This window comes from Pteropus medius, unplaced genomic scaffold (assembly GCF_902729225.1).
Source record: "Pteropus medius unplaced genomic scaffold, Ma_sr-lr_union100, whole genome shotgun sequence".
NCBI classification, from domain to species: Eukaryota; Metazoa; Chordata; class Mammalia; order Chiroptera; family Pteropodidae; genus Pteropus; species Pteropus medius.
The window spans coordinates 8,872,159-8,898,426 of NW_024340848.1; the positions used below are offsets into that span (position 1 = coordinate 8,872,159).

Consider the following 26,268-nt stretch of genomic DNA (forward strand, 5'->3'; position numbering starts at 1 on the left):
CCTCGGTTTACAATGAAAGGCCACGCTTTCCAGACTCACCCTGCTGCATCCCTGAGCGGCTGTAAAAGAATGTGAGAAGCAAATTCTTTTATGCAGTCGAAAGTTGCAGCTTTCTGAAAATATAACATCTAGAAGAGTTTTGAATATATTTTGAAAAATGAGGTGTCATGGAAGTAAAGACCCTAAAAATAGCTTGGGATTGGTTATTTTGTAGCGTCGAATGGCAAGTCCTTTGGCATTTCAAGAAATAACTATAAGAGCCTTGTTTCTTTATCCTTGAACGTCAGTCTTGCCTTTTCTTTGGAAGTGAGTCAAGCAATGAACCTCGATATTCGTTATATCTGGCATTGTCTTCAGAGTTATAGGCACTACAAAGCAGCCCCTCCGTAAAGACTTCCAGCAGTAAAGGATGGAGGACTGAGCTGCTGGTTGCCAAGGACCACCAGCCCCCGAAGACAGTCCCGCTCAGACAAGGGTTCTATAAGCAAAGCCGATCCACCCCCCCAAAGGCCCAAACGAAATCTACAGGCTATGAGTTAGTCTATTTTTTTATTCTCATAGAATGAAGTCTTATCTGGGACAAATCTCTCAGGTGTTTTCTGTTTAGCCTAGTTTTGTTTTGCTTTTATTGACTGGGAACATAATCACTGGGAGAAGCCCCCAGCCAGCCCTCCTGCAGTTGTTTCTGTGAGAATCAGTGAACTCGAGGCCCCGTGATCAACCCGGGGCAGACAGATGTCTTTGTTCCCTTGGCGACCCGCAGGGTGCCTGGCACCCAGGAGGGTGGCAAGAAATGCTCACTACAGTGGTTCTCAAACGTGGGCGTGCTTTAGAGTCATGCCCTGGAGGGCTGGTTCAAAGAGGTTGCTGGGCCCTGTCCCCAGGGCTTCTGATCAGTACCTCTGCTCTGGGGCCTGAGAATCTGCACTTCTGATAGGCTCCCAGGGGCTGCTGCTGCTGGCCCAGGTACTACACTTTGAAAATTGCTGGGCTACGGATTCTGAGTTTTGAAGCTCAAATACTTTATCCCTGGGGCAGCTCCTCTCACTCTCAAGCTACTTGGCAGCAACAGAGTAAGCCAGTGGCACCTGCTGGAATTTTCCTACAAGATAATACTGAAACCCCCTATCAGAAGTCTTATTCCTTTAGGTTAGACTTTGGTTCACATTAAAATGCAAACAATCGTTGGAGGAGGATCAGGAGTTCATTTGACAAACATTTGTTGAGTATATCCCATATACCAGCCACTAACCTGAACTCCAGAGATTTGAAAATCAATATTTACAGTTCTTGCGATTAGGAAATAATGATATCTACTTAAAAATAATTACCAGACAGTGTTAAAAGATGGCCCATAGAGAGGTCCTCAAAAGGAGAATGAAGGAGATCAGGCGGGAGCACCACTCAGGGCACAGAGCTGATGAGGCCTTGTCGTGCCAGCTTAGTGACTCGGCTGAATCTTCAAGGAAAGATCATCTCTCCTGTGTGAGGGGGCTTAGAAAGGCCGGAGGAGGGGAGAACATGAGGTTGCTGAGGGCTTGATGGGCATGAGCAAAGGGATTCCCAGTGTAGCCCAGAAACTTCCAGAAAAGATGAATCGTACCTTGCATATAATCAGGGCCAATGCTGTCACATATGGGACCTTTTTCAGAGTTAGAAAAAGGTGCCCTCTCTACAACAGACGCATTTTAACAGGGGCTCCCACGGGCAGATGAACTAGAAAATGCCACCCTTTTCTCCCCACTCAGCCAGGGCATGAGGGAATGGAATCAGTAGCTGCATTTTCACCAGGCCCTCAAACCAGGCAGGCTCTCTGTCAATGCTACCAGCATATTCAGGCTACACATCACACCCAGAATGACTGCTTGGCCCTAAAACTATTTCGTTCACTTCTGGGTTAGTAGAAGCTGGAGAAAGAAAGCAGACTTCAGGCCTTTGTAGTAACGCTGTGGGATTTGTACTCAAGGAAACTTCGCTGTGGGTTCCTTTCGCCTGCAAAATAAGTCGGTCTGAGAAATGAGAGATGCTCCAGATAAGTGGCCCTGAGTGACCTGTGCAGTCAGCTCTTTGATCTCTAAGGCACTGCCTGCTTTTAGAATCTATGGCTGGAGCAGAGCCGCCACGGATGCAATTCTGGTCATTGATATAGAACTACTGCAAAGAGAGAGGAAGCCTGAAAGTGGATTTATTCAATAAGTATTTATAGAGCAACTCCTTTCATTGCCTTGCATTTGGATAGCACTTTACTGTTTACAAAGTATTTTTATGTTTCCTCTATAATCTGTCCTTGGCAGTACCTGTGTCATATAGGTAGAAAGTATTATCAACATTTTACAGATGAAGAAACTGGATCTCAGAGAACTGACTTACATAAGGTCATATGAAGGAACCTTGGCAAAATGAAGCCTAGAAAAGTTGGCTTTCAGGACAGGGTACTTTCCACCATTCCAGAAAATTCTATGTTGGCTGATAGAAGAAATGCAAAAATCCCTAAGACAGTGCCACCAATAGAAATACAATGTAAGCTACATAGATAATTCTGAATTTGGGAGAGCTAAAAAAAAAGCAAGTGAGTTTAATTTTAGTAATAATATTTAATCCAATTTGTTAAAAATATCAATTCACCGTGTAGTAATTATAAAACAATGACAGGTTTTCATATATTTTTTTTTCATAGTAAGTTTTAGAAATCAATGTGAATTTTACACTTAGAGCACATCTCAATTAGGATGCTGAATTTTGATTGGAAATAGTTGACCCGTATTTAGATTTCATAAAATTTACAACCAAAAAGTAGATTCACATACTCAAGTCAGTCCAAGCACACTTTAAAGTTTTTCAATAACTAAATTGAAAATCAATTTTGTTAAATTTACATTAATTAAAAATAAGTAAAATTTCATAATTTAGTTCCTCAGTGGCACTAACCAAATTTCAATAGCCACATGTGGCTAGTGGCTTCTGTCTTGGAGAGTGAAGCCCTAACATATAACTCTTCCTCTGAGGAATTTGCAGTCATGAAGATCCGATAAGTAATTTAGTCAATGTGTTAGCATAATTTAGTCTTGTCCCTTCATAACCATGTTAAAAGTTGGCCTTCTCTATCCTTACCCATCATTGCCCATCTCCTTGGGTGGCCTCCCCTAACTTAATCAGATCTGCTCTATTTCTCGTTCCCACAGCTGCCTATCTGTACCCACTGCAGAAGATGGAGGCTATGATAGCCCAAGGGAAGCAGTGACTTTGATAACAGTAACCCTACAACTTTTAGTATAGAAACAGTGAACAATCTGGGAGAAAGAGTGGATTTGTGGGAGGTTAGGATAGCAATATATTTAGATGCACCTCCCTTTCGTTCTGGAACACTGTTGACATACACAGAACCCTGGCTATCAGCAAGCTTGGCTCCTCTGCTTTTAAAAGCAAGTTCACCTTGATAGATTCTGACCACCTAAACTTTGGTTGGATTTTCATAGTAACTAAAAATGGCAATCTGTTTCTACCAGAAAAAAAAAATGTCTTTTTTATTTAAAAGCATGAGCAAAAGCATACCCCATTCATTGGACTGGGTTGAGGGCATTGTTTCTTTTTTAGAATACTTGAGTAATTATCCATTTGCCAAATATGCACAAATACATGTTTGCCTGTTTCTTTAACTACGTGTGAAGCTTGGCAAAAAGACTGTGCTGCTGCCTTTGAGGATGTCTCCTGCATCTTTATTTTCCCATAACCTCATCTTACCTTGGTCCATAGGGTTCAGGGACTCTATAAATATCTTGCTAATATAAATTAGACGTGTCCAAGCCATCATTTTAAATCTCCTTATTCTTAGTGTCTCACTCCACTGCATACACAGGCAGAAATGTTTCCTTGTTCCTTGCTTCCTTCATCCTTTGTTCACCACGGGGGTTAGAGGTGGGGGTTGAGGTAATGAAGGTACAGGTCCAGGCTGGTCTGTGAAACCTTACCCAGAGTAAATTTGGTTATTAAACTTGTCTTCTTAAAGGCCCTAAGTTAAGCTAGTTGATGTTAGCTTCTGGGAACACAATGCTGCCAAACAGGCAAGCAGGAGCCTGCCTATTCCCTCAGATGTTTTACAGTTGACATTAGGTATGTGTCATAGCTTTCAAGGTTGCCGATTTCCTTAAATGCACATACTATTAAAACTCATTCAAACACTTCTACTAATAAGTATTAGGATGAAGTAGCATTTCCCACTACTCATGAGAGATGTGCTGCTAAATAAATGCCCCACGATCAGATAAGCTTGAGAGATGTCATTACTTCACTTCCCTTATTAGAGTCAAAGGCCAAAAAAAGCCCTACTGCCAGGAAGCCAGCTAGCTTGGTTTACCTGGAGTTAACTGAACTTAATTGATTGTGGGACCTACTTTTTCAGGGAGCACTTGAGAACCACTGAAGAATTATTGTTCTCTGAACTTATTTGGAACATACTGATTTTAAATAATCTACTTCCAGTCTCTGTTAAGTTCTTAGTCATACACTTTTTAGGATATCAAGGCTAAGCAAGTATCTCAGGTAAACTTGCGGCATGTATAATTTATGAAAATGATCAAATTCTGATATTTAGTTCTTTATTCATGCTTGCCCAATAATGTTAAATTTTAATGTTTTAATAATTTAACAATTTTTGAAAATATTATAAGAAATAAAATATGCTTTTAAAAATCAGAATTTACTAATTATATTTTTGTTGTAGATATTTAACTCCAGCATTCCACAGAACAGAGCATTTTTAGATTCTGACTACATTAAACACTAAACTGAACTAACCTAAAACTAACTTAAATTCATTCAGTCATTGCGTCAATCATCAGTTAAATCAGTCAATAAACATTTTTTGCGAACCTAAGACCCATGAAGTGAGGCATTAGAGATACTTACCTTCCTAGTGCTTACAGGACAGAGGGAAATACCAACATTAAGCAAGTAATAAGAGTAGAGAGAAAGTATAAGAGATCTGAGAATGAAATCAAGAGGCTTCTACCTATCCATCTCTAAATTCGAATCTTTATAAACTAAAAAGGATGTAAAGAAGCCCACACTTCAGCCAAAACTTCAATGTCCTTTTACATAGGAAAGACACATCCCAAATAATTGTTTATAGCATTTCCAACAATAAAATCAATCGCCTAAATGTAAAATTAATTGGAAGCCACAGTTCTAATACACTGTTTTGGCTATTAAGCACATTAGATTGAATTGTTTCAGAATGCATAATTATTGTGTATGCCACACTCATCTCTTTGAGTCATTGCTAACTTTTGGACTGCTGCTTAGATCATTTCTCCGATAGGATTGCAGTTGTGTATTTTTCCTCTCTTTTTATAAATGCATAACTTTCCTCACTATACGCAAAGCGCAAAGCTCTACATTGCATCTTTACAAATTCTAGACAAGACCTAAAGTGCTAAAGAGTTTGATTCTATTGAGTTTGGGTGTCATTTGATATTTTATTGGTGTTTTTCAGGTTCATGATTTAAAAGTGCCTGTGTGAAGTCACTTTTGCTGGAAACTGCAGCTCGGGAACTCTTGTTGTGTTCGTCTTGTTTTTCTGTCAAATACACGTTACCCTGACCTTATGACTGGATGAAGATACCTCAATTGTCTGACTTTGCCAATTGCTTGATTTCAGAATTTTAAAAGGTGGAAGGAAAAAGAAATCTGCTAAGATCTGAATGTCTAAGTGGCTTATTTTCTAGCATCGTCAATAGCTGTGAGCTTCAGAACTAAATATTCTCCCAAGGAGTGCCATGATATTGTAGTCACTTTATTAATAACATTTGTGTCTGCAAAACGGTTGAAAGACTTGGACGTTTACAGCCAGCGATGACACTGAGCATGCTTTTATTTCGGCCCACAGTCCTCAAGTGGGGCATATTGATTGATGAGTGACTGCCTGCCAATAATTATCTCCTCACTGCTTCTTGGATTGGACTTCATTAAGCAATTTATCACTTATCTTCAGACTTACATGTGGGATTTTTCACAATAGTTTTGGAATCATTGGAACTTGGATTGATTTCATCATTTAACAGAAACTAACAGAATCTAAATTACTTTATCATCATGGCTTTGAATGTTGCCCCAGTCAGAGATACAAAATGGCTGACATTAGAAGTCTGCAGACAGTTCCAAAGAGGAACATGCTCACGCTCTGATGAGGAATGCAAATTTGCTCACCCCCCCAAAAGTTGCCAGGTTGAAAATGGAAGAGTAATTGCCTGCTTTGATTCCCTAAAGGTAAGATAATGCATTTTATGTGTACATCAATGCCATATTCTACTTTCAAATGATATGTTCTTCATTGTACTTTTACAGAAGTTTAACAATTGTTTTTAGATTCTGTCTTCTTGTTTGTTGTGACTATTGAGAGATTTTCACTCAGATTTTTTCATATCAGGCATATATAAATTTTTTACAGATCCATGTTTAAATTAAAAATACATGATGGTGTATTTTTGGTCTGGCATGACATTCATGTACCCAAGGGTTTTAAATCAAAATCTGGCTTGTGAAAACTAAAGATAAATATTTTATTAACATTTGATCTTCTGGAGGTTATATAAAGGTGAAAAATTGAATGTGTCACTTTTATGTGCCAGTTACTCTGATTCATCTCTTGAAGAATTTTCTACTCTGCGGATGTCTTTCTTGACCAAGACTTTCTAAAATACTTATTAATATGTTTTTCATTCTCTTTGACAATTTGACGTGGCTCAAAAAAATGACTGAGTACACAGCCAATATTCCTTGAGCGCCTACTGTGTGAAAATTAACATAACACATCACTGAAGAAATGAATGTGATTCAGGATGATGTCCTCGATGATCTCACTGGTAGGGAAAGTACAGCACATCAGCAAATAACTACAACGCAAAACAGAAAGGGGAACGTGCCTAAAGGGAGGAATAGAGAGAAGACTTTGATGGGGGTGGGTCCACTGGCTTCCAACTGACTGTTTCAAGACATGTTTTTGGATACTGTGGCACCTGAGTTGTGTGGAGTTTTGACTTGAAACAATGGAGGAATAATAATGAGAAATCTAATTGAAGGAAATGAGGGTGACTTAGCTCATAATTCTTTGAGGTTTATTTTGCCCTAAAATTATAGATTCTATGAATCCCAGATTATCTAGGACGGTCCTAACATCATCATGACATTGGTTACAGTGGAGATAAGTAAGATGTATAGCTGAAAAAGAGCTTAATGTTTACATCTCTGCAAAATTTCATTTAAATAAGCTTACAAAACATTAAAAAACAAAGTTAATCCATACTCCAGATATATGATTTGGGAAATCACAATGCTACAAGTTTATAAAATAGCCTATTCTTGGGTATTGAAGGGACTAGGTATATTTTGGGGGAGAAATTTCATCTTAAAATAAAAAAAAATAAGTCTTATAAGTCAAAATTAAAATATAAGCCTTCAAATCATATATTTAAGTATACTTTAAAGGAAAAATTTGTCTGTACACTAAAAGCAGAAGAATACATTTATAGTTCAACAGAAGTCTTTTAAGGGTTAAAATTTCAAAAGTTAGATATGCTATTTACCTCAATAACTACCAATATTTTATTCTTTTTTTATCATAAAAAATTAATTAGACTTTAAAATTAAAAGTCATTTTGCCTACACTGAAATGAATAGATTGATAAATCACAATTCATGTAAACAGTATAAGCACATTTTTATATTAGTTTTTATTTTGCTTTTAGTCAAAAAAGTAACCTAAGTATGATTATTACCAATGAAAGCATTCACTATAAAAAGCAGTGTAGATGAAAAACTAGATCATAAGAACTTCAAGATACCAAAATAGGCAGTAATAAGAAATTCATTTTCCAAGTCATCCCCAATTCCTTCATTTTATCAACAAAAGCCTTCTCAGGTTTCATATTAACTATTAAACCAAGATTTTAGCAAGTTTCTTAAAATTTTTAATGTTTTAAACTAGTTAGGAAACATGAGGGAAATAACCCCTACCTACTAAGGGTAAGTATTTCTTGAATATCAACAGGATAACAGATCCTTATAATTTATTACCTCATTCTTGATTCACCTGGATCACAGTTGTTTGGGGATTCCAACTCATGGAGAAAGGATCAAGAACAGTTATGTTTAGCTAGCGTAAAAACATGAACTAAGCCGTGAAAATGTTGAGCACTGTTCAAATGAAAAGGAGCTTTAAAATCATTTTCAGAAGTGTCTAGTAGAACCATTTTCAAGTGTTGAAGCATAGTTATATATTGCCTCAAGTCATCAGTTCCCTTTTAGAATTGTAAATGTTCAGATTATTTAATTTGAGTATAATGTTACATATATTTTTAATTGTCAAACTGTAAAAAATGTGAAAAGAGCCCACAGGCACAGGAGTAAGACCTGCTCAACCACTTCCCAGGCTTGGGTGGTTCATTTATCATTTCTTATCTTTGTTGTCTCATCAGTAAAAAGAGATGCAAAATTGGCTAAAGTATGCACAGTGTCCAGCATGATGCTGGCATATTCACCTTGCAAAAGGGTTGTAAGGATTATGAGTCCTTACAGCAGGGACTGGCAAATAAAAAAAAATCCTCAAAAATAGTAGCTAAAAAGAAAGTGATGATGACGATAATATTGAGGCTATTTAATTTTATTTCATTAAATGTGTTTAAAAAGACAGTGTTGCCCGGTGGAGTCAGCCTACAGTAGAGAGAAGGGCAGGGGTTTTGAAGTCAGACAGGCGAGGGCTTGAACAAACCCTGGCTGGAACACAGGCTTGCTATATCATTTGAGACATATCACTTTACCTCCTTGACTTCAGTTTCCTCTTATTTAAAATTGGTATAATAATTCCTACTTCATAAGATTACTTCAAAGACTAACTGGCCTAAGATATGCCAGATGCCCATCACAGGGCCGGACATGGTGGGGACTGGCAATGTTAGCTTCTTTCCCTTCATAATAAAGTATCACAGTAGAGACATTGATTTTGATGACTGGCTTTATAGGCAAGATGTGTCCAACTTTTAAAGCACCCAACTCTTTGTGGGTCCTAGCTCAAGAATCTACCAGATGAGTTATGATACCTCAGTGATACAAATTAGTCATGACATTAAAAGAAATCCAGATTGAGTCAGACATCATTTTTGTTATTTATTACAAGATATTTTTTTTTCGAAAACCCTGTGGGGTATTTTTATTCACAAAAATAGGTGCAAGGAATTGGTGTCGGCCTATCCATATAGAGACAAGTCAGCTGTGAGCCTGAGATACTCTTTCTTTTGCTTTTTGTTATGAGTTATTCGTAGACATAAGTAAACTTCCATAAGTACTTACTAAACAAGTGTGTGCACGTTTGGAAACGAGGTTCGTTTCAGCCTTTGGGAAGAGAGTTATACATATATAAATACTTTGATAAAAGATGTTTCAGAAAATGTAGCAGAGTTCTTACAGCAACATTTGTATTTTATTCACAAGTCTCGCTGCGTGGCATTTTATATGAAACTGCTAGCATGCAAGATTTTGTGATTTTTTTTTAAGTTATAGTATTATTATAAACAACGGAATTGCTTACATCTTTTCTGAAAGGCCAAGACATTCCAGAACACTGTATTCTACAGGTTAGGTTAACTTAACCAAAATGCAAATTGCTTCGTGAGCAACTAATGTCCCCACAGCAGAGAAGCCTTGTGTTGGCAGAACAGTTTCCCTCGCTGTTGAGATGTTTGAGATTTTTTTCAGGTGCTTCTTGTAACTGATAGTAATTAATCTGGATTGTTTTGTAAATGGAAACATCAGGAAAGATGTAAATGAATTAGCTTTAATGCATATTTACCACTTTCCTCAAATATTTAATATATTTGTTTAAATATTTGAATTTGAATACAGCTTTAAAAAGGAAACAATTTTTAAAAGTAGGTTACTAATGCTTGCAAAACAAAAATAAACCGTCCTAGAGTATTTGGGAAAATTGTTTAGACCTCACACAACTTTTCACAATAAAAATCAGTTCAAAGACAGTGTGATTCTTTTAATGCCTAAATCAGATAATGTCACTCTTCCATTCAAAGCCTTCCAGTGGTGTCCCTTTATAAGAGTAAAGACCTTATAATCCTCACAAGTGTCTAGTGCCTAGGAGATCTACTTTCCACCCTCAATCACATGACTTCAGTCTTATCTCTGTCCCCTCATCCAATTCACTCCAGCCGTCATGCCACTTCGCTGTCCCCTAAATGTGCCTAGCAGGCTTCCACTTTAGGGTGTTTGCACTTGCTCTTTGCTCTGTCTGAAATAGTCTTGCCTCAGTTGTATGAACAGCTTTTTCCCTCATTCCCTTCTGATCAAAAATACCAACAGCAAAGCCTTTCTGCCAACCTTATTTCAAAAAGTAATTGTCCCCTTGCTGAGATCCCATTTCTTCATCACCTTGCTTTACTGTTCTCCCTAGCACTTGTCACTATCTGACAAAGTATATACTTGTTTGATTTTTGTTCATTATCTGTCTCCCTTCTTTACTCTGCCAGAATGTAAACTCCATGTAGATGGGGATTGTGTCTTTTTTGATCATTGTTGTATCCCCAGAGTCTAGAATGGTGTCTCGTGCATAGTAGATGCTCAATAAGTATTTGTTGAATGGCATAGCATGTTCATCAGGAAAGTATTCAAGCCTCTCAGAGCTGCCACACGTAGTTGTACAGGGACGCACTGCACACTAGGGATGCATTTCTCATCATAGCCTGTGCAGTAGGCACCCTCTCCCCCTTGAGTTGTGCAGTGCACAACCTGTGCAGTCATGTGCTATGGCCGGGTTCTTAATATCCCAGTAGATTTAAAAACCAGGGATTGGAAACACAGACATGATTCAGGAAGTATGATGCAACACTGGAAAACTGACCAGGAAATTATTTAATTTTCTCTGAAGCTTCATGTGATGCAGAAACTACTTTTTATTACTTTCCGATTCTTTCTAAATTTCAAAAATGAAAACAAAGTAGATACTGCTCATTTACCTTTGGGATGATGACTATAAGTTGGCTGATGGCAAATAAAATTTTAGTCTTCATATTTATGGATGAAAATTTCAAAATTAAAAGTGGTAGATGTGTGACCATTTTGGACAGTTCTTAAGAACATATCAAAAAAGGTATTAGAATATGTCCTTGGCCTTGACCTTAATTTCAGGTTCTTGAACTGCCACTAGGCTCTTAAATAGAGGCTAATTCCCTGCAGACATTGTTCGAGTGTTTTCTAAGTGATATGCCTAATTTTGGCCCGATTTGAAAATATGATCTTAGACAGCTATTTTATTATCAATAGAAATCACTATAGTCATATAGAGCCTACTATCTGCCAGGCATTTTTCATGCATTATCTATTTCTCACAAAACTTCTATAAGATAACTATTGTTCATTCAACCATTATAGATATGGGTACAGGTTAAAAAAATGTAAGTAATTCACATATAACTTATAAATAGTGAAGAAGAGACCTCATCCCAAGTAAGTGTGACTCCAAAGCTGGCACCATAATTTCCCTCCTAACTCCTCTTAAAGAATAAATCATTGATGTAATTAATTCTAAAACTCCTAATAGCTTAATAATATTCATGTTAATAAGATTACCATATTGAAGCGCGAAAACTTTCTAAAATAGAAGCCCCCAAGAAAACCTGTTCAGGTGCTACAATATCTAATATTTTAAAAAGAGAGAAACTGTGAAAGAAAGCAAGGCACAGATTGTATTTATTTTTGTTCGTATCTGTATACAAATATTATACCATCACTTACTAGGTCTCAGTAACATAAATGGTTTTGGTCCAACGTGTGTGTGAGTGTGCGTCTGTATGTGTGTGTGCGCCCATGCGATTCTGAAATCATGCATAATTTCAGATGTTATAATGTAATAAAATGCAGAACAGGTTTATATTTTAAGGATTCTTGGACCCACCAATTATACTTCTTGCATAGTTTCTATCATCTGACATTTGCCTTCCCAGGTAAATCAACCACTTTCCCTCAACACTATTCAGACTTCCATATAACAGTTAACTCCTCTAAGGATGTGACCCAGTACAAGCTTGTAAACTTCCCCAAATTAGGATTGTGTTGTATTCATCTTTGTGCCCGAGCACCTAGTGTGCCATTTGGCACCTAACAAAAATGCAATAATAACTATCTACAGGCTGCACAAATTAGCAAAGGAATCCCCACAACTTTTCGAAAAGTACTTATTGATGGTTATCAGTTAACTTCAGACCTAAAACTTTTCGGCACGACTGTTCACCATTTTTTAAACATCTCTGTTTTGTTTTGCAAGCCTGGTCACCCTCCTTAGAATTTGCTCCTGCTCTTTTCCCCCATGCTATACTCCTAGTTCTTATACCACTCTAACCTTCCTTCCTATTTTACCTCTAATGCCACCTCTCCCTCCCCTTGCTCCCTAACGTGGAGTCTCTCCAAAATTCAGTACTGGTTTTTCTTAGGTCAGGTTCAGTGATCAGTTCTGAAAGTGTATCTGCATGTTCATGTATTCAATTCCTACCTCTGTGATGATCACCCGCAGTTCTGGTGTGTGCCCTTTCCTTGATAACTTTGTGGCTCCAAATGCCTACTGAACACCTCATATGAATGGTCCATTGCCATCTGCAGTTCAACATATCTAAATCCAAACTCTTCATCCTGTCCTTGCCCCAAGCCATCACCCCCACTTCAACCCTATGCCTTGTTCCCTATGCATAAAACCTTAGTTTGACCCTGACCCCCATGCTAAGGACTCAGTCTTTTTTTCCCTTCTCATTCTCGTTGTAGGGAAGTATAACATCTTTAACAATTAATCAAAACTATGGGATTTTTACCCAGAAAAAGCCATACTTACAGACTATTGCAAACAATTTCAAGATCTCAAGGGTTTTATGTTGGCCTCTAAAAATTATAAACTGCAATTAAGAAACCCTCATCTACAGAGAAATCTGACATATTGAAGAGGGCACAGGAAAATCAGGGGGTCATCAAAGATACTTTTTGTTTTTTTCTCATACTTGCCGAGAGCCAAGATTAGCACCAATTTTTTTCTAATCCAGTCACATTCTTAAGAACAGAGAATTAAGACTTCAATATATCTTGAGGTAGGGGGTGTGTGTGCATATTTCAACTCATAACAATAATATCTAAATCTAGAAAACATTAGAAATCAAACACTAATTGAATGAGCCCAAATTGGATTTCAAAATCCATAATCCATTTCTACCCACTGCCCCAAATACTACTAACCATCATGGGAGCTGGCAAAAGAAGAGGCTTAAAAAATTCCAGTCTTTGAAACTGAGTAGAGAAGGAATGATGATAAACTGGCATTCTAGGAGTACAAAATTCTGTGGTTAAAACATATAAGAATAGATAAAAATAATTCACAGAAAAAAATGGCAAATCTTATAATCTCCCAAAAAACTGTGGAGTAAAATATCAATTTTAACCTTAATAATTACATTTGCTTATTATTCACTTTGCCTTTGGCAATGATGGTAACTTTTGTTAGTCTGTGTAATAGTCCTTAGGAAGCTAATTTTCACCAAAATTTAGGGAGAAAAAAACATTTATATTACAGAATTTGTTTAACATTTTATTTTTTCTAAAAATGGAAATAGTATTTTGTCAGTATACTTCTTTCAATCAAGTGTGTATGTGTGTGTGTGTGTGCGATGCGAGTGTGGTGTGTGTGTGTGTGTGTGTGTTTAGGATGTTTTTAACACAATGACAACTGGGGAGCAAAAATTTTAAGTAAAATCTCTGGCTGAGACTCTATGCGATCCCTGGCTTTCCTGCTTGTAATATATAATTTCACCTCTATGGGCTCTGGGTGCCTCATCAACAAATATTCATTCATTCATTCCCTCTTTCACAAACAAGAGGTACAAACTCAAAATCTTCAATAACCAGCAAGTAATATGAATGAGTGACTCAGCACTCACTGTTGGCAAGACACAGGCATCATTGGAGACTGCAGAAAATTAACTGAAGAGCACATAACCCCTCTAAAGAGGGCAGCTGCCAACCAGCCACAAACAGCTATTGCCTGCCTTGTGCGAATCCTGGAGTTTTTTTTTTAAAAAAGAACCAGAGATACTAATTTTGATATAAAGTTTCCCTATTTTTATTTATTTTTATTTTTTTATTTTAGAAACTAATTCATTAATTAATTTGCAATAACATTGGTTAATAACCTTGTATAAGTGTACATTATAATTCAATATCTATATTCACTGCGGCATGCTCACTTCCAATAGTCTAGTTTCCACCCATCATCATATATTTGACCCCCTTTACCCATTTCATCCTCCCCGACTCCCTTCCCCTCTGGTAACCATCAATTTGTTGTCTGTATCTATGAGTTTGTTTTTGTTTTGTTTGTTTTTTGTTTTTTGTTTTACATTCTTCATGTATGAGATCACATGGTATTCGTCTTTGACTTATTTCATTTAGCATAATACCCTCAAGGTTCACCCATGTTGTTGCAAATGGCAATATTTGATCTTTTGATGGCTGAGTAATATTCTATTGTGTATATAAACCACATCTTCTTTATCTATTTATCCCTTAGTGGACACTTAGGTTGTTTCCATGTGTTGGCTATTGTAAATAATGCTGCAACAAAATTGGAGTGCAAATATCTTTTTTAGTTAGTGTTTTCATATTCTTCGGATAAATGCCCAGAAGTAAAATAGCTGGATCATATGGCAATTTTATTCTTAATTTTGGGGGGAAACTCAACACTGTTTTCCCTAGTGGCTACACCAATTTACAATCCCACCAACAATGTGTGAGGGTTCCCTTTTCTCTGCATCCTTTCCAACACGTGTTGTCTTTTTGATAACAGCCATTCTAACAGGTATGAGGTGATATCTCATTGTGGTTTTGAAGTTTCCCAATTTCTAAATCTTGGCAACCAATTTATTTTTAAACCCTGAAGTTCAAAACAAAACATATCTACAAGATAGATTCAGCATGTAGACTGTCACATTTAACCTCTGAAATAAATATTGATCATGTGACAGGTGCTGCTAAACACTTTTAATAGAACAGCATATACAGCTTCTTCTGTCAGTAGAGATAATTGAGGGCAGAGTGAATTTACAAACTGCTCTTAATCATTCTCGAAAGACTTTATTTACATTGCTTTGGTGATTCACACTCTGGTTTTCTCCTTACTTCACTGGCCACTCCTTCTCTCCCTTCCTGAGTCTCCCTCCTCCTCTTGACCTCTAAATGCTGGCATCTCTCCAGGCTTGGTCCTTGAACATCTTCTCTATGTTTCCTCACACCCACAGTAGATGCCTTACTCTTCTTATAACTCATCAAGCATGTGCTTGCCTCAGAGCCTTTGTACTTTCTGGCCCAAACTGGACTCCCTAATTGGATGACCTCGTTCAATCCAATGACCATAAACATTTTCTATATGCTCACTATTTCTTAATTTCTATCTCTAGCTCTGATTTCTCCCCAAACTTTGGACTCATGTATTCAATTGCCTACTTGAAATTTCTACCTAGATATTTAAATGACATCTCAAATTTAATATGTCTGCTAAGAAGTTTTGATGCCCTTCAACCTACTATTCCCATTGTACCTGTCCTCAATAGATGGTACTATTCATTTAGTTGATCAAATAAAACATTTTGAAACCCGATTTAAATCTTTGTTACCACCGTATCTACTCCATCAGCAAGTCCCATTCTCTCTATGTTCAAAGCTATCCTAAATATGAGCACTTTTCAGCACTATTTTCATGACCACCCTGCCCCAAACCATCATTGTGTCTCATGTGAGCTATTATAATAGCCTACAGTAGCTCTCACTTTTGCCGCTCCCTGCCGCAGCAGACAGAGTGACCTATAAGTCATGTCACTCTCTTATTCGAAACTTTCTAATAGATCTTAATTTCACTTATGAGATCCAAAGTCCTGAAGGCCCCACGTGATCTGGCCCTCTGCTGCATTTCTGCCCCTGTAGATTGACCCTGCTCTCCCTCACGGCCGTCTCCCATCACATTGGCCTCTTTGCTCCCCAGGGACTTTGCAAAGGCTGCCCCTTCCACATGGAATGCTCTTCCCCCAGATAACTGCAACACTCAGTTCTTTACTTTAGTCTGGATTTTGCTTAAATGTCACACAAAATCACCCTCAGAACTTATCCTTAAGGAATGTTCTCTATCTACATATGTCTTCCTCATCTGTCTCCACTGCTAGAAGATAAAGCTGTAAGGCAGAGGGCTCACTGCTTTATCCCTGTATCTGGCAGCTGCTGGTGCTCAATTATATTTGTAAATGCATTAATATATCCATAAATCTTATACTTTTAAATATCACTGTTCCAACAAAATTCAAATCACTTTTTTGGTAATCTATTGCTTAAGTTTTTCCATTAATCTATAGGCAGAAAAATCATCAAAGTTAAAGGCTTTGTACAAATAAGTTCTTTGGTTTTCACCCCAAAAGGTGTTTCTGAGTGATTTCATGTTTTTGGCTGCCCTGATAGGCAGGTCACATGGAGACTTGCCAACAAGTGTTAGCTAAGAGCTATTAAAATCCGTGGAATAGCTTGTTGGGCCACGGTCTGAAGCCTAGCCATAGACTGAGGCCGGTGTTGGACAACATTTCACTAATCCGCTTTAAAATAAGGACACTGAAATACCTTTGTTTTTTATTTTGTTTTTATTGTGTAAAAACAGTTAACATGAGATCTACCCTCTTAATAAATTTCTAAGTGCACAATGCAGTATTGTTAACTGCAGGCATTATGTTGTAGAGCAGATCTCTAGAACTTATTCGTCTTATATAACTGGCACTGCGTTAATACTTTTTTTTTCGTGAAGGTGAATTTTTCAAATTTAAAGATTGCTTTTTCATTCTAAGATTGTTTCCTTCTTATTTTTTCCGATTAGCACAATATTCCTTTCTTTACTAAAATAATTGCTTAATAAATGAGTTTTGGGTTTTTTTTTGCTTGATTTTCTTAACTCGGCAAAAGGAAAGTGGGCAATTGTCTATCAGTTTCCCATTCTTCTTATGAAATATTACTGCTCCATAAAATTTCAAAGGTAGGGACCTACCTGTCTGTGCTATGTGGCCTGAAACCCCACCATGAGACTCATTCCTGTGAGTCATACACACAGGAAAGTCTTTGTCATTAGAAAGTCACTGCTGCATCCGCATGTTACCTGAGAGGACCCTGGAAGTTCTTCAGACCTTTTCCTTTTAGCAAATGAAGACAGCTCTATCCATCGAATAAACTAATTTTCATTCGTTAGGTAAGGGAGGAAGAGCCTGACCAGAGATCTAGAACATGTTAGTTCCAGTGTAGAGGAGCAAGTCCCCAAACTACAACAGGGGGCGCACCCCTGGGGCTGGGAAGACCAAGGTAGCTTCACCAATGACAATCTTCACTGGTTTTATAATTTTCCATGAACTGACTAATACTAAATAGCATATACTTTCCACTTGGTTTGGTTCGATATCCTCTGGCTCAAAGATTATAGTCTAGTGTATATTACTGTCTCAGTATATTACTGTTGCGGCCAAGAAGACTAAAACTGATAGTCAAAGGACAAATTCTCCCCCTGATCACCCACCTCTGAGATTCAAGGAGTGTGTGGATTTGACATATTTATTTGTGATCAACCTTACCTCGCCATCCTGCCTAACCAGCCAGCATTTTGGGGATATGACTGGTGAGACCATTTCCTATGACTTAGGTTGTATACTCATAATGAATATGTAAGCCCTGTTGAACAGGGGTACCCAACCCCTGGGCCACGGACCAGTACCGGTCCATGGCCTGTTAGGAACCAGGCTGCACAGGAAGTGAGCGGAGGGTGAGTGAGCAAAGCTTCATCTGTATTTGCAGCCGCTCCCGTACGGCATCAGCGCCTCAGCTCTACCTCAGATCATCAGGCATTAGCTTCTCAAAGGAGCACTGGTCCCTGGGGCCAAGAAGGTTAGGGACCACTGCCATAGAAAATGAGATATTGCCAAGAGAAAGAGGAAAGGAAAATGACTCAGATATTTTAACCTAGTTAAAACCAAACAAAATGTCTAGATTCAACTTCAGGCATGTTTATATTTCATTTATATTTCATCTTACTGAAGCATTTCATATCCTTAAAAAATTATTACTTGTAATTTTTGACTGAATAAATGATATGGATACCAAGGTACATTAACAATCAATATTAACATAAAAACGTATGTGTTGAAAAGTAGAGTACAGTATATATAAGCTTTTATAAAATGCTCATCTTGCCACATCACAAATCTCTTTCGAAAGAACATTTCAAGTGCTCCCAGCCTTTAGTAAAATCATTAATTACGACACTAAAGATATCATTTCCACACCTGCCATGAAACTAAGTACTGACCCAGATGCTCAGGATCTAAAATTAATTAGCAGAAGCCTCATTTGAGAAATTTAATTCACATCGCTTCTCTTGCATTCCCATTGGGCACTTGGTTGTTAACAGGAACTATGATATCTGGAAAATATTGGGATAGCGGAATTCTTAATGAAGAATTCTAGCAGATCCAGACATTCTGAGTGATAAATAGAGCTGAGGAGAAAATTTTCATTTCCTAGAAAATTCCAGTATGGTTATTCATTTATTTATTCTATAAATAGTCATTGAGCAGAGCACTAGTTTGGGCTTCTAAATAAGACACAGGAACCTTGTTCCAGTTAGAACTCAGAGTGGAGGAAACAACAAGAGAAAAGTAAACAAACTAATCAAATAATCACAATTTATCAGGACTGCTATTTATTCACGAAATTCTGAGTGCCCATAGAGCAGCAGGCATTTGGCCCAGACACTGGCAATAAAGCATGTCATAAAAGGAGACAGTTTTCTTGACCTCGTAGGATTTTCATTCTAATGTGAATGACAGAAAACAAATGGGCAGGAACAGTGTCCCCCACCCTAAAAAAAATTAGTTATTTCCAAGCTGTGAGAAGTGCTAAGAAGTAAAAATAAACAAGGTTCTTGGATAGAAAATGATGCAGCTGGGGAAGAATTGAAACAGAAAGGGTGGCCTGGGACGCTTTCTCCAAGGAGTTGCTTTCTGCGCAGAGACATGAAGGATGAGAAGGAGGCAGCCATGTGAAGAGAAGAGCTTCCCTAGACACAGGGAAAGAGAACTCTGGAGCCCTGAGATAAAAGCACTTGCCCAGTTTCTGCAAACAGGAGGCCAGGGTGACTAGAGCATGCTCAACAGGTCAGGGGAAGAGAGGCCTGAAACCATGAATAAGAGAAACTATGTAGGAGTTTGAATTGTATGCTCCGTACTAAGATTTAAACAAAAAGGGTGACATACTCCAGTTTGCCTTGTGAGAAGGCCACTCAGCCTGGAGAAGGAGTTGCAGGAGGAGGCCAGGCCAGGAGATCAGTTCGGGAATCTTTGCATCATCTAAATTACTGCCAGTGCTGCCTGGCTGGAGTGGTGATGGCAGAAGTAGAAGTGTGTAGACTTAAATTTTGTGTTGGACGTAGAATTATTAAGAAGGGTACGTCATGACAGGTTAGTGAAAGGACTGATCAGTATGCATCCTGGCCCCTTTTGGTCCTTACCTTTATGTTAACTAAAACTGATTGTTTGGAGGAAATTACCTTTTCTTAAGAGTGTTTCTCCTGGCCCTTTTTGCGCTGCTGGTAATTTTATTCTTAACATTCTCTAAGGTTATTCTCTCTGTGGTCACTCAGGAGCTGGGTGTAAACCAGAGCTCCAGGGAAAACTTGGTTTATTATCTGAGCAGATGTACAGCTATGTAAAATCAGACTCCTACTCCTACATTTAGAAAATCCTTCTAAATGTGTCTTGTATAATTGAAGTTCCTATTACTTTTGGGTTTTCTTGGTCAAGTCTTGAGATTGGCTTGAATCTCATGAACTTTCTTTTTAGACATTTTAAACAGAAACTTCTATTGAATTAATTTGTTTCTCAGAATTATTTTTTTTATTTCCAGCTTCAATCTTAAATTTAAAAAGCTAGATTATTCTTACCCACTTTTTTAATTACATTGTAAAAAATGTTGCCAAGATCCAAATTCATCTCTCAGAGAGCCTTATATCCTCCAAATTTCTAAAATCTTTAATTGAAGTAAAAGTAACTTCTTGATAAGTTGTACAGTTTCTTTTTTATTTGTTTATAGGTTTTCTTCTCATTAAGTTCATCTCAGTGTACATTTTTCTCAGATAATTATTTATTTCACCAAAGCTTTCAATTTAATCACTCAAAATAATTTATTTAACTCTGTTATAAGCTTTAATCTTTTAACTGTAATAAATATATTAATACATTTATTAATAAATTTTATAAATTATTTGTTTTCTTTCTATTTCTTCTTTGAATAATTTGTCAGATTTGTGAAAGGTTTTTCTGTTTTATTTGAAGAACATTTTCTTGCTTTCTGCTATCAATTCTATAAAAGATAGATTTCTTTTTTCTCATTATGTTTCTTTTATTTTTTTAAATTTCTATCTTTATTTTCTTTCTCTCCAGCTTTCCTTAATTTCTTCCATCTTTTTTTTCTGAATTTCCATGTATAATATTTTGTTCTCATCTTGCAATTCTTTTCTTTAAAAAGCATTTAGGGTTGTGAGTCTACTACATAAAACAGCATTGGCTCTATCTCATAGGTTTCTGTTTGATAATGTTCTCACATTTTTTATTTTCTAGTTTGCTTATCTCAGTTATTATTTATGTGAATATTTCTAAGTATCCAAGTAATTTGGGATGTTTCTTTTCTTTAAAGTTTCAATAGTCATTTCTAGTAATATTTTATTATTGAAATAATGAAATTGTTAAATTTCTACTTTAGAAATGCATTGAAATATTTATGGTCCATATTACGATCAGTGTTTGTAAATGGTACATGATACTTGAGAAGATGCAGGTCCTATTCTTAAGCATAAAGTTATATCAATGCATAGATATTTATTCAGACATTAAAAAACTCATGTGCTTTATGTCATTATTTATTTTTGCCTTCTTGACTACCAGGGAGTTATAGTAATGCATGAAATTTTAATCCTACTCATGATCCCTTGAATTTCTAACAACCTTTGCTTTTCATAGGCTGATGCAATTATTCTGTGCTTAGTATTTCATGACTCTCTTGGCTTTGTTATGGTTTACCTTGTATCATTATGCAATTAATCTTTCGTCCACTTTATTCTTTAATATAAGTGTACCATTCCTGTTTTTCCTCTCATGCTTTCCAAATATATTTTTATCATTCTTTTATTTTCAACTTTATTATAATTTTTTAATCTCATGTCAGCATCATTTCTTTGAATTTGATTTTTAATTTGAATTAATTTTAAAATCTTATGTGTCTTTTATATAAAAAGAGTCTGTGCAACTATTTAATAGACCCTTTCATCCTTATTTTAGAACTTATCAGAGGCCTACAGTACCCTCACTATAGACTTCACACCAAAAGAGAGAAAATTCATTGACTTCTGGTGTTCAAGATGGGATAGTAACACAGGAAATAATAGACCTACGGGCCATATTTATAAAGATCAGGTTTGCTGGAAGAGGAGAGATCAAGCATCCACCAGGACTTCTATTATTTACACCTGGTAGCAGGCCACAAGCACAATGCAAAGGAAACTTCTTTCAAAAGAAAAAGACTTCTTCTATTTCTCTAATCTTAAACTTTTCCAACTAGACTCCTGTATCTGTCTCCTTTTTGGTTCTAACTTCTTCGTCCAAAACTCCTCACCAGTCATTTAATGACTCTTCAATATTGTGCCATATTCTTGGGAGACACATGGAAATGAAGGTTCAGTTCTTACTCTGAGGGATTTTGTAAAATAACTGAGGAAACAAAAAGCCATGCAAAATTAACAATTAGATACTAAACCACTCAATATTAATTATTAGTGAAAGAGACTGTTTTTAAAAAAGAAAGAATTATTGGCTGTAATAGATAGTCAAAACATGTCACAAAAGGTCGCTTTATAGGCTAGGTAGAATTCAGCTTAGGGGAATGACTGATCTTCATGTTGTGTACACTATCTCTGTGGCTCCCAAATGCTTTTCCTTCGGGGACTTCTGGAGACATTTGTTCAGTATATCTGGGTAAGGATCCCAGGAATCTGTATTTTTAGAAGCTCTCCAGTGGTTCGTAGGCATGGTCAAATTTAGAAAATAATACTTTAAATGATCTCATCACACACTTTGAAACTGTTTGTTCTTATGCTTATAAATCTATTAAGCATCCCTGAAGGTCTTCCTTTAAAGCTTCCATTTGTATTCCAAGGTTCCAATAAGGCACAAAAACTATGATATCTCACAGAATAAAAAAGGCATCTGTCCCATACCCTTTGACTTCTTATTCCTGTGACGAATTGTAGTGTCCAACAATACTACGGCCTGTAAGTCATTAGCCATCACTGTAAACTATAAACAAACAACAACCAATCCCAGTTGTCGCAGCTTAAAATATTATGGTGCCACTGGGGAGACGGGGACAGAGCCAGGAAGTGAAATAATGAGAATGAATAAGTGAATGAGCTAGATATGTTTACTCTGGAGAAAGAAAGATTCAGAAAGACATGATAGCCCTCTCCAAATATTCAGAATTGGCATATTGAAGAGGAAGTAAACTTGCTCTATGTAAAAAATGGAGCCAGTGCATAAGGTCTATAGACAGACATTTGTTCAGTATGAGGAAAAAATATACAAACACCTGGAAGGATAAAGAGTTCTCATCTCAGGAACTGCCCAAATAATGCAAGTCTGGGATTTGTATTGTGTCCTTTAAAAAATTCTTTCTATGCCAGAGATACTAAGAGACAGTCCCATGCAGACCTATTAAAATGGCCAATCATAGCTCAGCAAGAGAAATTTTTCCTAGAGTCAGTGTTGGAATATTTGGTTGCCTAGCAACCAGTAAATATCTATGATGCAATGGAAAATCATTAGTTTGTTGTCTGAGTTGATTGAATAATTCCTAACACCACACTTGATTCATTTCATTGATGATAAGTATTCCCATGATAGTTTGTTACAAATCAAGATGGTGTTGAGCTGTAGCTTGCACAGTTCTCATCTTTATCAAATGCTAGCCAGCTGCATAACTTAGCCATAATGCACACAATAGAAATAGATGTTTAGTCCATGCAGGAGGTGAGAGGATAAGATAATGAGAACAAAATAATTGGGGGGGAGAGGGTCTATAAAACTGTTAAATAAAGTTAAATCTAGCAGAGTTCTTAGAGTGAGACACAAGTTTAGTCTTGAACTCTTCAACTTTGAAATTCTGTGGATTTTTAATAAGTGACTAAAACCAGCGTTTAAGGTATAGAACAAAGTTTAAATACATAACACATTTTAATCATAACTTTCCATTCACAGTCTCCTAGGAAACTGACAAAATATATCTGGGTAGTTTAAAAGTTTTTATCTCATTTATAAAGGGCTGCTTTACATTATAAAAACCAAAGAACTGTTTATTTGTCAAATTTCCACATTAAACATCTGCCAAGATATCTTATTAGTTTTTCTTAAGAATGATGACTTGGTACATAAAATAAACCATGGAACCCTGTCAAATTCTGTCCACATTAAATAGCTGAGATACTCATTTCTCCTCCTTTGCTTGATCTTTCAAACCCAAATCATAATTTTAAAAAGTGATTGATTTTGATTAATTTCTCTTTCTCCCTGAAAGATTTAGAATTGCTTTAGGTAACTTTTTATTAGCCAGTCCAGGACATTTGTACAACAATATAATTAATAGCATTTTAATGAAAATGATGGCATATTAATTGGCAATTTTTGGATGAGTGTTCTTCCTAATTACTTATTAACCTTTAAATCAGATATGCACAAGGGAATGGAGAAAGATTCATGTCTTTGAGTAATCTGAGAGCTTTTTCAAGGTGCTTTATATAAAAAGAATCCAGAGGAACTGTTTTTTTCCCCCCAGAGGAAACTCAAAATTATATCAGGAGCTATAAGTGTGGTGTGATGCTTAACACATTAATACACTATAGAAGTTTTCAGTGCATCTATTCTTGGCACTCCGGTGAATCATCATTAATAGAAGTATGGTTTAATAAGATAGTAAAGATGATACCATCTATTTTTCTTTAACATTTGAATTTGTAGCTAGGTGCAAAAGGTGCTGAAAAGAAAAAAAGACTTATTAATTGAGATGGTTTACTTGAACACACACACACACACACACACACACACACATGCACACACACATACACTAGAAAATAAGGAAGGCTAGACCCACAGAAAATTCCTGGATCTTTGGCCTCAAACATCAAGTCTGACTTCATGGAGCTGAAAAAGCTTTATAGATAAGGTATGGTGAACCTGTCTCATTGCCATTTAAACAGTAGGTCCATTCTAATGTTTGAACATAAACTAGATGAAAAGACAAATAAGTGGTTTTCAGAGACCAAGAGTCCAATTTAATTTTCTCTGAAGGGAAAAGACATCCCACTCCAGGGTCTTCTCTGTGACCCTGCCTTTCTCTGAGTTCTTGTTTTGCCTTTCTGAATGAGAGTTACTATTTGAAGGTGAAAGTTGCTTTACACTCCTTTCGGAGATTCATTTTGTAACTGACCCTTACCTCTAGGCCTTTCCTCCTTTACATTTTTTACTCTCTTTCTATCTCTGCCTTAATTTATTCATCAAGTGTATCTACGGAGACCCGACATGCTCCAGGTTCTATCTTTGGCATAGACGATACAGTAATGAAGACATCATACCTGCCTTCAAATTGCTGATAGGCTGGGTGGAGAAGGGAGTCAGAGATGAGTATTAGGCCACCGCCAAACAATGTGATAAGCACCAGGGAGTGTAGGCCCTAGAGCATGGCAAGTTCTGGGGCATGTGCTCTGGAAGCACACCGAGGGTTAGCAAACCCAGACCGGCAGTTGGGGGAGGTCAGGGAAACTTCTCATCAGACTTGACTGGGAGAATGGAGGTAGTAATGGTAGTAAGAGGGTGATAGATGTCATCTCTGAATCGTCCTTTTCTAATTCCATGAGGCCACCCATTTTCTCAGTTACCCTTTCTTTGTCCTTTTGCCCAGTTTCCTATGTCTATCTTCTACGTCTCCCTATTGGATCATTATCTGCTTAAAGAGTATGCCCTGTGAGGACCATCCATCAAATCATTATACAACAATAAAAAAAATAAGACACTGCTTAAAAGTCCTCTGCAGACTGGAGGAGGCTGCAAGTTGAGAAAGCGTGAATATTCATTCTCCTACAGTGCTTTGCCTCCCAGTTCCAAGAGGTCTGTATGCAGTTGCGGATGAAGTTATAACTGTGGCGCTCTGCTCACCATTCCAAAGAAAAGATAACTGCCAAAAAGCAAGATGAAAAGACAAAATGCTAAACTGTAGAAAGAAGAGCAATAACTACATACATTCAGAAATAAATTTAAAAATGGATAAACAAAATATTTCTTGAAAGGAGAACAGACAAATTAAAATAACAATAACAGCTGGCAGTCACTGAGCACATACTATACATTGTCAACTGTACCAGCCATTTTCAGTATATGATATGTAATTCATGAAACAATTCTGGAAGGCAGATTCTAAAACAAGTCCTGGAACAGTCTTTGTTACCAAGTATGAGCTTAGTAACTATTTCTTGAATAAATGAATAAACCGATATTTCTATTTGCTTCGTGCCCATCTCTCTCCCTCATTTCTGGAGTATAAGTTCCTTGAGGGCAGGAACATTACTTTGCCTCTTTCTGTATCCCAAGCACCTAAAATGGGGGCTGACACATGCTAGGCGCTTAGTAAATATGCCTTTTTTAAAAGACGTGGCAATGGAGACTTAGCACAATTTAGTATTCTATGCAAAATCACACTTAAACTGGGACAATTTGGGACTTGACCCAAGTCAATCCTGTTCTTCATCCCTCCACATCACACCAATCTGTCTTTTCTTTCTGCACAATCATTCTCTAATTATCTTAGGCCTGCTCGTATTCCAGAGCAGATACTTTTCTGTCTATAATTCACCAGTACAGACTTAGCACATAGCATGTATTGGTGAACACAGTTGATCCTTGAACAACACAAGAGTTAAGAGTGTCAACCCCTCATACAGTCAAAAATCCCTATTTAACTTTGTTTCTCCAAAAACTTAACTAATAGCTTACTATTGGCTGGAAGCCTTACTGATAACTTAAACAGTCAACTAACATACATTTTGTATGTTGTATCACATACTAT

At 37.0% G+C, this 26,268-nt stretch overlaps 1 protein-coding gene across 7 annotated transcripts in view; it reads left to right on the forward strand.

The window, feature by feature from the left end:
• The window catches only part of MBNL2 (muscleblind like splicing regulator 2), a 150,166-nt gene that overhangs the window by 41,338 nt on the left and 82,560 nt on the right, over positions 1 to 26,268 (forward strand). For all 7 annotated transcript variants that reach the window (XM_039837978.1, XM_039837982.1, XM_039837981.1 and 4 more), the window contains exon 2: positions 5,492 to 6,264. In XM_039837978.1, coding sequence (XP_039693912.1) covers positions 6,091 to 6,264 — 174 coding nt within the window. In that variant the 5' untranslated portion in view covers positions 5,492 to 6,090. The remainder of the gene's footprint in view (positions 1 to 5,491; positions 6,265 to 26,268) is intronic.